This window comes from Poecilia reticulata, linkage group LG6 (assembly GCF_000633615.1).
Source record: "Poecilia reticulata strain Guanapo linkage group LG6, Guppy_female_1.0+MT, whole genome shotgun sequence".
Taxonomy (NCBI): Eukaryota; Metazoa; Chordata; class Actinopteri; order Cyprinodontiformes; family Poeciliidae; genus Poecilia; species Poecilia reticulata.
In genome coordinates, this window is record NC_024336.1 from 23589724 (window position 1) to 23603270 (window position 13547).

The 13547-nt window shown below is 38.1% G+C and overlaps 1 protein-coding gene across 1 annotated transcript; it reads left to right on the forward strand.

Annotated features, from left to right (window-relative positions):
- Window positions 1-238: 238 nt before the first annotated feature.
- On the forward strand, window positions 239-2236 carry LOC103466635 (ras-related and estrogen-regulated growth inhibitor-like protein). The gene is made up of 4 exons (XM_008412355.2): window positions 239-373; window positions 454-507; window positions 588-664; window positions 1182-2236. The coding sequence occupies exons 1-4, from the start codon at window positions 325-327 to the stop codon at window positions 1605-1607; spliced, it is 606 nt and encodes a 201-aa protein (XP_008410577.1). The 5' UTR covers window positions 239-324; the 3' UTR covers window positions 1608-2236.
- Window positions 2237-13547: the final 11311 nt, after the last annotated feature.

The window sequence follows — 13547 nt, forward strand, 5'->3', positions numbered from 1 at the left end:
AAATTAGATATTACTTTTTACCCTTTAGAGAGAAAGCTAGAGTTTAGTAGGGCTGCACTTCCTCAGTACAGTAGGAGCATTAGCACCACACACTGACTCTCGATTTGATTTGATTTCTTCCCCCCCCCCACGCGCTGCCTCTTTAGCACGTGACATAGAAATCATTAAATTATAGCAGAGGTCTGACTGTTGTTGTTTTGTCCGCCTGCTAGCCCCGCCCACCTGTCCCTCTCTTATAACAGCTGCCTTCAGACGGCTGCGGGGACACAGCAGCAGACCTGGTCCTCATCCACACATGGACATCTAGCAAGTTTCCCAACCACAATGGAAGCCAATATTGTTGTTATGGGGACAGAAAGTGTCGGGAAATCAGGTAAAACACGTTTTCTACCACTGAAGACTAACTCTTCTGGAATTGCGTTTGAATATTAAGGTGGTTATTTTCTTCCTCAGCAATGACAGTGCGCCTGTTGACTCGGAGATTTATAGGCGAATATGGAGACATCGGTAAGTTTCCACTCTGCTTCCTTAACCTTGATGCCGTTTTAATGAATTAACTCTGATACAAATGTCTTTTCACTTTTCAGAATCCATCTACAGTCAGAGTTTAATAGTTGATGGCAGGGAGGTCACTCTGAATATCTGGGACTCACCTTACTCTCAGGTATATGTACTGTCTAGATCTCATAAATCTTATAAGATGCTGCCTTATTGATGTTTTACATGCAGTAGATGACGGGTGACCTGGTTCACTGTCCAGGGTGCCACACCCTGAGGGGCGCCCACATACAAAAAAATCTACGGATCTGTCTGTCTGTTTGTTGTGAACACCATCTGTATTCTGTACAATGTTCGGACTGCAGAAAATGAGAAGAAAAAAATCTGGACTATATTTGATCATCTATAATTTGAATTTAAATGTTTACACTAATCAAACCTTAACTGGGTAGAAAAAAACGTGTTTCAGACAGCTCCAGACTTGTGAATGCTTTATTTGATAGTGTGACAAGCCAAAAAAGACAAATTTGAACTTGGCATTAAGAAAGAGCACAAGATGAATGGGAAAATTCCAATTGGCCTATATGGGGGTAGTGGTGTTCATGCTCCGATCTTAAGCAAAAACCAGGTGGAAAAAAAAAAAGAAATTATGCGGCAATTTTATTAAATGTCTTATTTTGCAGGATTTGTCTGTGGAAACCTCACATTTCCATAAGAAGATCCAGTGGGCAGATGGCTTCGTCCTGGTCTACAGCATCTGTGACAGAGCCAGCTTTAACGCCATCAGCAGGCTGGTTCAGAAGATCAAATCCACCAGAGACTGCTTTAGCAGGGATAAAGTCCCCATAGTGATAGTGGGCAACAAAAAGGACCTGCACCACAGACGGACAGTGTTGAGTGAGGAGGGCCGGATGCTGGCCCTCAGCACGGACTGCCTCTTCTGTGAAGTCTCGGCCGCAGAGAACTACCACAGCGTCGTCTCTGTGTTTAACGGCCTCGTGGACAGGATGAAGGATGCCAAGCTCGCCACAAAGAGACCTCTGAGGTTTAAGGGCATAGTCAAAAGCATGTCTGCTGTGTTTGCCAGAAGAAGGACAGATTCACTTTGAGAGAAAAATGAAGAGAGAATAAGAGGCTGGAAATTGTGTGCATTTTACCAGATGGGGAAGAAAAAATAATAGTACCAAATGACTCTGAATTTGGAAAATCCATCAAACTTCAGAAAATGTGAGCTAAAACACACATGTTGCAGATGTTTCCTGGACCTCAATATAAACAAGAAAATGGCTTTCATCTTTCTGGACTGTAAAAAAAACTGTTTTGTGCAGGATATTTAATCTTTACTTATCGGTGTTATATAAAAAAGTACACACTGGACTTAGATGTCTTTATGTAAACATAAAAGTGTATTCAGATTCTTCCAGTACAGTTGATGCTTATACCAATGAAATGGTCTTAAAAGAACCATTTCGAGCATGCTGTCATTTAAAACTAAAAACTGCCTAACTCCATACATTCACTTTTTGACTATTGTACTAAACAACACATAGCCTTTAACACAACATAAGTTTTCAAAGCTGTGAAATTCAGTTTGGTCAAAGTGTAATATTTGTTGCATAGAGGGAGGAGTGCAGCTTCCAGAAAAATAATGGAGTGTGTTTTTATTTTTAATATTTTTTCCATTTCCTTGAATGTGAACCGTTATTGTTTACAGCTGGAAATAAAGAATGAACCTATATTTCATTTTGTCTTCCATGTTGAATTCCTACATTACTTTTCTTGCTAAGAATAATTTACATAATCTAACATCTAGCAAGAGACTACAGCAATCACATTTGGTAAATATGTAATTATGTTTGTCCATGGGACAACAGTGAAAACATGACACTTTCATGCAATTTTAAGTTGTCACTGTAAAGCTTGGTAACAGTGTAAATTTGCCGTGCCCTCAAAATAACTTGTGTAAGTTGTGAAAATGTTCCAAATCCACATACATATGGAGATATATATGTGTAACTTTTCAAACTACTCTCATTATTTCCCATGTAGCACATGGTTTTCACAGTCTATAGAAGTAAACCCAAAAAAACATACAATAGGAGAACATTTACATCCTAATTGGGCTCCCCAACAAGAAAATGATTTCCAGCACACATTTGAACTGGTTTCAGGATGAATAAAGCAGACTAAGTTGGACTCGCAATAGCTTCTGACCTCAGACATCAGAAACCCCCCGCCCCCCCAAAAAAACAACTTTTTGGAATCTGTCTATAAACCACATCAATAACTGAAAACTAAGCTATTTAAATTAACTGTACAACTTCTGATAGGAAGCATACTGGCAGAATAGTACCAGGACCTTGTTAACTGGCTACAAACAGTTTCCTTGCATCCACAATGGGGAATTTATTCAAATATTAATGATAGAAAATCCACAATAATTTGAAAAGATTTCTCAAGTCGCCTTCTAATGCTGAAGCAAGACTTCATATCAGAGCCCCTCTTTTTGTTCAGAGTCCAAATCCCACTCTGGAACTATTTGGAGGAGTTACCCCTAAAGAAACCCCTCTGAAAGTATGCTCCAATAAACTCGATCTGACCCCGAGAGATTAAGCAAAACCGTCTGCTGTTAGGTGTGGGGAAGATGTCCATGCTAGTGGTTAACAAGGCAGCTGCACATGGGGGCAAATGGCAGGTAAGCCGGTGCCGCTCGTCCTCCTTTTCTTTTCTTGTCTGTGAAGAATGTGACAGGAATAAGGCAGGGGTTAGAAAAGCTTTACGGCCCCTACAGGTCACTGTCACTGTCTGTGACCTCTCAAGATTTTCACATGGGGAACCCATAACAAACACCAGCCAGACTGAAATGCTTTACCTGCGAGAGCTGCTCGTGGCTTTACTGGAACTGAAATCACGTGTTTATAGAAACAGCCAGCATGACATTCCAGTGTAAAATTAATAAAAGATTTAGCCACATTACCACTCTGTAGTTAGGAAATTAACTTTGAGAGATAATGATTTTGATTCACGTAAAACTTGCTGAGTCACTTTGGGGAAATTATGTCCCCAAAGTGGACATAAAGATGTCCATCCATCTGTCTGCTTAAGGAGGAAATTGTAAATCATCCTCCCCCAATCGTCCATATGGGGGGAGGGTGGCATTATGGTGCTTATCTTCATGTTAGGATCCACCCAAGCACAATAAAAAATAAAAAGGAACTTGGAGTTTGATTTTTGCAAAAACTGCAAGAGAACTTTCAGTGAGGATTACAAATCGTAAGCTAAATGACGTGCAAGTGGATGTGAGCTCTTACTGTCCAGTGCTGCTTGACAAAGGTTACATGGAACACACGCAGAGCTACAGAGCAACATTAAAACATGAAGTACTCTAAAGAGTTAATTTTTTAGTGTCACTTTGAAATCTAACATTTTGCACCTCGTCTTCAAACTATATTTCTATCTGCAAACCAATCAATAGAATAACTTACAAAATCATGTAAGTGTGATGGCAGCATTTCCGATTTGTTCCAAACTGTTTTTTCTAAATGGCATTTTATTTGAAAAGACTCTATTAAAACTTATAAAACTAGATTACCAATAACACTTAAAACCTAAAGTATTTCTTCCTAAAACTCCAGATTTAATTTAGCTCACATTAGATGCAACTGATTTTAAAGTTGGAATTAGTACTTGAGGAAACCTCCCTTTTATTACTTTAAGTCATTTTAAACCGAGAAACTGCACTTTGTTGTCATAATTTAATAGAATGGGTTCTTTTTGTGGAAACATACAAACAGCCAGTTGATCTCAGAACCAGCAGTGGATGTCTCTCCCTGGAACCAGAGCGTGTTTGAAAAAAACTGAAAAACACTGAAAAACACCGAAAGGCTCTTCCTATTTGTCAGAAGAGCCTTTCTGTGTTATAATGTTATTCCCACACCAAAAAAAACATACGGATTGTTGCTTTGATTTTCTCATGCATGTTTCAGAAATGTATGAATCCCCCACAGAATTAAACAACCCACTAAACTGATTAAATACATAAAATCAAAGTCATAAACTTAAGGAGAAATTAAGGTAATTTCACATTGTGCCCAGTAAAACTGTAAGATTACCATCAGTGCTCCTAAAGTGGACAGTTTCTTATGAACATTTATGTTCATAAGAAACTGTCACGTGATTCTGTGCACGTGATCAGATCATCTGTGACTCCAAAGAAACCCAATAAGAAAATAATTTGCTCCTTTTTTTTTTTTTTTAGCTTTTCCCTTCCAGTCACCTTTCAGACATCAACCCGTGACCATTTCCTTTCTGACTCACAGCACGTTTTAAAGACACACAGCTGATCAATGCACAATGTGATTTTCTTTCTCCTTATTAAATGCGAGCCGGGTTTATTTCATTACTGTAAAGCTAAGTATTTGTTATGTTCTTGAGGAGGTTAGCAGGTTTAAAGACAACATAAACAAAGAAATAAAAGGACTAAAGCAAGATTTTTTTCCTACATCTTCACAGAATACAACATTAAACAACTGATACCTCTGAAGGGCAGGATTTATTTATCATGAGAAATCACATTAGTTCTCTTGGATTGCATGTTAATATTACAGGATTATGAAAGCAATTTCTGTTTCCACGAAAATAACAAATGTATAAAATTATCCATATTTAAAGGTGAAGTTGTATAATGCAACTAAACCAGGAATCTCATGTCCAATACAAGTTTTAATGAGGCTTATATACCTACACACTACATCTGTACAAATGCCATGTTGGATTGTTGTTGTGAAGCCAAATGCAGGCAAGAGGTAGCCACAATTAGTACCAGGAATTTTAATGAAACAAACGACACAGTTTGGACCTACAACAACAAATGAAGAACAAGGACACACCATGAGGATCTGGCAAAGAGTGGATGAGAACAGGGTGATCATTCAACTGTATGCTGGGAAGGGACATAAACAATTCAAATGAACATTGTGGTAATACCCTGAACAAGATAAACACATATGTTTATTCCTGTTCACTGTTTGTTCATTGTTTTATGAATAAACATAATAGAACAATAGCAGAGTAAACAATCAACTCAAAGTGCTGCAAAATTGTATGAATAAATTTTTTTAAATAGAAATTTTCAATTTGTATCTGTTCAAGGTGTAACCAGCCCACCCTCCCCTTCTTCGCATTCATTAAAAGAAACTACTCAAACTTCAAAATACATTTCATGATAAAAATACAAATATGGCTGGATGGTTAAAATAAGTCATTGTATTTAAATTGTCAATTTCAGCATGGAGGCAATTCAAAGTCCTTTATACGACAAAAACATAATACAATTAGAAAATAACAGTAATTTCCAGCAAAATGTGGGGGCATGGCTAATTGGATTATGTTGGGCTCAGCATTTTCGGTACCCAGTTAGTGCTGTTCATTGGTCGCAGCAGGGCAGGTAGCTTATCTCAGCAGTCAACAGCTAAGAGGTTGGGTACACCCTGGACAGGTCAACAGACCACTACAGGGCCAACACAGAGACAAGTACAAGACATACTGTGCACTCACAGAAACTTATACCAAAGGTCAATTTACCAATTACCATGCAGGGTTTAGACAGTGGAAGGAAAGCAGAGAACCTGGAGAAAACCCATGTATGCACAATAGGCTGTAGAACATGCTGAATCAACACGGAGCCAAGATTGAAAACAATCCTTGCTGTGAGTTGATAGTGCTAAAGAATACAGCACCGTGCAGCTCTGTGGCATGACCTTGTAGCAAAAGTTAAATATTTTGCTTTTTCCAAAACGTTTAGTTCTGATACATTTATAAAAGTTGTCTTTCTTTCACTTTTAAGAAAGTTCATTTTTGTTCATAAAATATGCTTGATGTCCCTAGGTGAATCAGGCTCATACCTGTTTTCTGTGCCATTGGCAGTGAACAAAAAAAACAACAAAACTTTATTTTCTAATGAAAGAATTACACAGGAAATCAGGTATGCATGGACCACAGAACAATCTTTGTTGCTCAAAGAGCTGGTGCCTTAGATTATTCAGTAAAATGTGATAACTTTTCAAAAATGTCAATTACACCTTTTGCTCATGCCCTTTTGCCTTTGCTAAGCTCTCCCACAAAGACTTATCAGACCTCCTGCAGCGGCCGACTGCTCAGCAGAAGGTCTTGATGTGTAACCACCGTGACCATTACTTACCCCCAGCAGTGAATGTCGTTGAAAGTTCAAAGTTCAGTAGCGCTTGTATTTTCCATGTTAGGATTTAATGATTTATCTCATTCTTCCGTTACATTTTCCTGCATTTTCTCTAAATGATTTCCAACGCCCAAGAGTTAAAACCATTTGAGATAGTTTTTTATTTTTTATTTTGTATTTTTGGCCAAAACCACAACTTCAGGCAGAAAAGATTATTCTGATGGACAACATTCAAAGCTTTGTTATGTAAATAACAGACTCAGTACAAGTCCATCTGGGCTCTTTGCTGTCAGTATATTGGTCTTAACAAGTTTCATTGTAATTTACTTAATTACAACAGACCAACCAAAAAGTAGAGCATTATTAAGAAGGTTTACATAAATTTTTACAAAGAACAAAAATCTAAAATGTGTCAAATAAATTTGTGTTAAACCCTCTGAGTGAATGTTTCGTAGGATCACCGTTTACTGCAATTACGGTCTTTAGTCTTTTGAAATATGATACATTTTATGAGCATTTTTATATCAGGTCTTCAATTGTGGGGATATTTAAGAACATCTAAATCATTCAATCTGAGCTCTTGATGTTTGAGTCACTTGTTTTGACTCCAAAGAGTGAAATAAGGCAGATTTATGCTGATCTTGCTCCCTTGCAGAGACCTAAAGCTGTTCTGATAGGTAAACTGAAAACTTTCAAGAGTTCATCCACTTTAAAAAAAATCTAATTTCTATCTGCAGAGAATTAACCCTGGGCTCTAATAAGCCTGCCACCGTATATCACGGAATGTGTGTGTGTGTGTGTGTATGTGTGTGCCCGCGCGCGTGTGTGTGTGTGTGTATGTGTGTGTGTGTATGCTCTTTTTCTTAAGTAATATATCTGTGCTAAATATACCTTTTTGAAATGCTTACCAAAATTTTCAATTTGGGTTCTTCAGACTGTGAGTCTGAGTTATGGTTGACTAAAAGTACTGGGAAGATTTAACCAGATCTGGGTGTTTTCTTCAGAAGAAAGGACTTGCAGCCCTATTTTTCAGTCCAAATCAATAGGAAGTACTGAACATTGCTGTCATACATAGTTGCTGATGGTGTCTAGTATTTTGTATAACCAGATTATTTAACTGCTTGTTTGCAGTTATTTCAGTTTAGAGCTGAACACTTGCAAATCACCACAGTGCTTTTTTTCTATATCCGCGGCTCCACACAATGCATTTAATAGACATGACTGATGTAAATGAAGCAAAGCACCGAAAACCAGCAACTCGTGTAAAGGCCCTCCACTTGATTGAAAAGGACTCTATTGACATCATTCTGTGGATCAATTAAATTTTGCTTGTTTGATCTTTTAATAAGACTCCAGACTGGCTAGGCATGTCTGGAGGGCAGAACTGATAATGCTTTGATCTAATATAAGTTAATAGTATGGTTGGAAACACGCTCTCTTTCTAACAAGGAGCATGCATGGAGGGAAAAGAAGACTCTATTTAGAGTGTGAGCCGGCAAATGCAGTCAGGCGTGGTGTCTCAGTGAATCATTACATCTTGAAGGGTGATAAAACGCTCACTGGGAACTGCTGAATGGTAGACCACACATTTTTGACCAATCTGGAATGATTATAAATGTAGTTAACTTATTTAGTTGAAGTCAAAGTTACTCTCACAAAGACTTGATTGAGTGTAGTTTCAAATTCCAACCAGAATGTTACTTTTTTTTGTTGTTGCGATAAAGATATTGTCAAACTATACTCTGGATCTGAATACACATCAGAAACTGAGAAAAACAAAGTTAAGCGGAATTTATTTCCAACACAAGGGATACAAGGAAGTAACGCTGACTCGTAATAAATTAGGCCTTTATAGGCCAAGTATTAGGAACTAATTTAAGGGGCGCCGATAAAAAAAACACCTGACAATGACCTTTAATAAGCATCTGATATTCAAATAAATCAATCAGTCACATTTATTTGTTTAGCCCATTTAAGCAACAAGGCAGTTCAAAGTGCTTAACATCATAAAAACAAAAATACAAAGTCATAAAAGACACCATGCAGTCAACAATTGCACAAGCATTACATTTTGTTAATTCCATAATCAAAGTCATGATTACACATCAAATATGTTGGTCAATGTTTAATTTCTTATAATTCAAATGCAACTCTAAACAGGTGGGTTTTTAATCTAGATTTATAGGAACTCAGTATTTTGGCTGTTTTGCAGTTTTCTGGGAGCTTCTTTCAGATTTGGAACATTGGATTTGATCTAAAACCATCTGTTTGGTGGCAATACAGATCATTTGTTTAATTCAGTGGTTCTTATCCTTTTTTGAGGTATTAAAACCCACCAGTTTCATATGCGCATTCACTGAACCCTTCTGTAGTGATAAATAAAATATAATTTTTTTCTCCAAATTCAAGACATAGGGGTGACCCAACTAGAGTCTAGTTGGGTCACCCCAAGATCACTAAGTCTTCTTAAAAGGTAGAGTCTCTGAGAACAGTTCTTCAAAATATAGTCAGTGTTTTCAGCAAAGTTGAGCTGACTGTCCAGGAACGACCCAAGGTATTTAAAATTTGCCACAGTTTCAACAGGTTGGCCATCGAGAGAAACTGGAACCACTTTAAGGTCTTGTTTAGATCATTTAATTAGCTCCACATTCTTAAGAGAATGAAAAATTAATAATAAATAATAAAGACTTTGTGGTATTCTGATTTAGTAATGTAATTATATTAGTTGTGTTACCACCCCCACGGCACTAGAGGCAGTAGCAACCCCGAAAAGATGCGACTAAGGAGCAGATTTAGAGACACAAGTTCAAATCCATGCTGAGAGTGGAACTCCTTCAACCAGTGCTCCTCCGCAGCACTGATTGGCTAAGCAATGTAACGTGATCCTCTGCAGCAAGTGATGGCAAAGCGGGGGGCATCATCACGACTTTACACAAGTGTGTCTTTACCTCCACAGTAGAAGCTCAGCCAAACCCCTGAGACCGACTCATCGAACCCCTGGGGTTCGATCGAACCCAGGTTAAGAACCACTGGTTTAATTACTTGAATGTCAGGAATTGAAGTAATCAGCCCCGTCTCTCAGGACAGAGCTGATTACGGCAAAGAATTCAGCACATCCAATTCTTTACAATAATCTTTAGCCTCAGCAAAAGCAGACTTAAAGGTGGGTACAACCACCTTCTGATGACAACGGCAGCAGACAACTTGTACAGAACAAGTCCCTTCAGGTTACAAGAAAAGAGCCACACATGACTTACTCACGGACCTCACAGCAGGGGTCTGTCCTTTCATGCGATACTCATTCTCTGAAAAATGCTGCCAAAAAGGGAGGAGTTGTGGAGTAAGAGTCCTGAATGTGAAGAATGCTATTAATTGCGTAGCGGCATCCAGGGTCACACAGAAATGTAACACGTGCAGTGTCAACTTCAGCCTGTCACCAAGGGTAAAGGGTGAAAACACACTGTTGTATTCATGAATGCAGGACAAAGCAGCTTTCTTGAAATTGAGCTCTGTTGTAGAGATCACACTGTTTGAATGTCTTACCTAAATTAGATTTATTTACAATTTCACAACATAGTTTTATATTTTTGTTCAAATTTGTTGTTTAATTCTTCCCTCCCACTTTCATGTTTAAAATAACCTATGATTCAGTTGGTTAAATATGTGCTTTGCCTTGCAGATACGGTGCATTTCTTTATGATGTGGAAAAAAACATGGACCAATTCATGAGGTTCAGAATGAAAGCAAAACCCTCTTCTGATCTAATGTTGCAGATCAGCAGATCTAGTACTGCTGATCTAGTGCTCTACTCATGGTATCAAAAAGTGTCACCATTCTTGGAGGGCACATCTTCATGCTAACAACTGGTTGAATGAAGCACTGTTTCATGATTCACCACAATTTAATAACATCAGGGAGATTTAAAATCTAATTTACTGGGTGAATGAGTCAAATGGAATCTGTTTGTTAAGAGTGACAGATAAAAAAAAAAATTTAAAAAACTTCAAGCATTTTAGGGAATTTAACCAAAGTTGAGAATGTAGCATCACCTGAAAGTATGATTTTTGCCCATATTTGTCATTTTAAAGTTAAGCAGAAGGAATAAAAATAATTTTGCTGCAGTCAGATGAGCTGCTTTAAATGCAGGTGGCTGTAGATCAGTGGGAAGAGTATTTGCCTTGCTATCTGAAATTTGTGGGTTAAAGCCATCCTGTCATATGACAAAATACCCTGTGTAAGACATTTCCTCCCAAGTTGTCAACTGATCTCCAGATTAGTTTATGAATGTAAACACTCAGTGAATGTGGGACAGAATAGTGTAATGCACTTTGAGTGGTCAGTATGACTAGAAAAGTGCTTGTTTTGTTGAATTCATTCAAAATCATCCAAAATTTCAGTCAGTCACAATTTTACTTTTTAGTCTTTATGTATAAATATGCTCAACGTGTGCATTTTGAGATGTAATGAACACAGAGTGCTACATTCTAACTTAGAAGCACATGGCAGTTCTGGAAGAGGCCACAAGGGGGCAACTATGTCCAATAAACCTGTCTCTGTTTATAAGCAAAGTGAATCGTCGTCTTTCTTCCTCAGATTGTCCTTGTTTGTCTTTTGTGGACTATTCCCACCACACCTTGGTCCTGTTTTTTCCATTTCTGTTCTCCAAGGAATAAATGAGAAATCTGTTTTATCAAAAAACGCACCTTCCACAGCGGGAAGTCAGCACCATGTGAGTGTGAAAAAGGATTATGAACAACAGAGGTCATTTTTCAACACATTTGATTGTTGGGCTCACGTTGCAGGAAAACAAAGAGAAAGTAGCGTTTATGATAAAGGATATTGCCCTGGAGATTGGTGCACTATGCATGGGAATCTGATGTCACAGGAGGCGGAGGGATATTTTAGAGGAAGCGAATAATTCAGCACTCAGACATGGGTGCATTGCTACAGTTTTCATTTTAATACCCTGGTTTCCACCCGCAGTTGCGTGGCATTCATGTAGAAGATCAGAGAGTAAAGGTGTGGGGTTCATAAAGTCAGCTGGGTTGTGCTTTCATTTTTAGCTCGAGGCAATCAGATGTTTTTCTCAGAAATGAGAAATGACTGAATAGAGCCAAAAGCTGTCAGACCTACTGGACCATAGATTCAGACTGCTGCTGCAGGCCCAAAATTAGCTATAACTATTCTACTGTTACCTGGTCAACAGTTCATTTTTTCGATTAGATTATTGCAACTGAAGTTAGTCACTTCAAAATCCCATTTTATGCATTAGACACACATCACATTGTTTAGCTCATATTATAGCCCATTCTCTTCAACTAGAAGTGTTTGCTTATAACTGGCAACGTTTTAGTTTTCCATGTTACAGGGAGCCACGTGATTATGCCTGATCACGGACAAAGAACAGATTTAAGAAAGCTGAACACTGTGTGTAACGTGGAAAAACTGACACAGTGGGCTTAATGTTCCTACATGCAAAAACATATTTTTGGCATTTATTAGAAGCCTTTAGAGAGCCAGCGGAGACTAATGAGAAGAGATGTTGGTTGTTAGCAGAGATAAAAACCATTCGGTATTGCAGCATAATGAATAATATGAACCAGAGATTAAACTTTTCTTTCTTACATTGAAAATGGCATCGCTTCTGTGAGTATGCGACTCTGTGAAACAATGTAAATGTCAGAATCTTAGGTTGGTTGAGTTTGTTTTGGGTTCTGTTATTGATGTTCTTTAGTTCTTCCTATTTGTTCTGCATTGCTTCTATTTTTTCCTTCTGTTCCGTCTTAGTGATTGTAGTTGTGCTTATGTCTTTTGTCTAGTCCTTTTTATTGTTTTCATGTTTCTTTGATTTGGTTATTCTTTAGTGTTGGATTTTTTTCTAGTCCACTATGCCACTTTCTCGCTCTCCCCTCACACCTGCAGCCTGTTTCTAATCAGCCATTTATTTCTTGTTCAGTAATCTACCTGTCCAATATATGTACAACTCAATCTTAATTCTTAATTCTTGACTAATCCTGTCACTTCTCTGTGGTCTCCTTATGTACTCCTGGTTCTCCTTTTTTTTTTGTTTTTTTTTTTTGTGTTGGATTACTTTTTGTTCCTACCCTGGCCCTCGGTGATTTTTATAAGTTTGTTCATCACTTTTTCATTAAAACATTTTTTTCAACATGATCCATGCTCCCAGCTCTTGTCTGCAAATTTGGTCCTCTATCAACAAAATCACATGACAATATATGCAAATAAGATACACAATTCAGCAAAAGTATATAAAAAATGAATAAATAAATAAATAAATCTTTGTAATGTGTGGTAGTTATCAGATACAAAAAATCTAAGACGTGGTAAACTTTACATTATAAATTTAAATAATTTTAAAGCCATTTTTCCCATGAACACAAACGTGGGAAAAAGTTAAAAGTCCCATATTAAGGCTGTGTATATGGAGAACTATTTGAAAATCACTGTTCTAGATAATTCCAATTACAGAGTTTTATAAATGTGACATGAAATCTTTAAAATTCTACTGACAGAAATTCCTCCTCCTTGGGTTGCCACCTTATCGTGGTGTAGGGGTTTGAGTGTCTCAATGATCCTAGGAGCTATGCTATGGAGGTGGGGGACTTTAAGTCTGAGTGGACCATGTTCCGTACCTCCATTGCCGAGGCGGCTTATCGGAGTTGCAGCCGCAAAGTTGTTGGTGCTTGTCGCGGCGGCAACCCTCAAACCCGTTGGTGGATACCTTCGGTGAGGGACAGGGATGCTGTCAAGCTGAAGAAGGAGTCCTATCGGGCCTTTTTGGCCTGTGGGATTCCAAAAGCAGCTGATGGGTACCGGCGGGCGAAGCGGCATGCGG

Coding starts and splice junctions, on each gene's coding strand:
- LOC103466635 (XM_008412355.2), top strand. CDS start 325: ATGGAAGCCAATATTGTTGTTATGGGGACAGAAAGTGTCGGGAAATCA. Junction 374..453: donor AGAAAGTGTCGGGAAATCAG/GTAAAACACGTT, acceptor TTTCTTCCTCAG/CAATGACAGTGCGCCTGTTG. Junction 665..1,181: donor GGGACTCACCTTACTCTCAG/GTATATGTACTG, acceptor CTTATTTTGCAG/GATTTGTCTGTGGAAACCTC.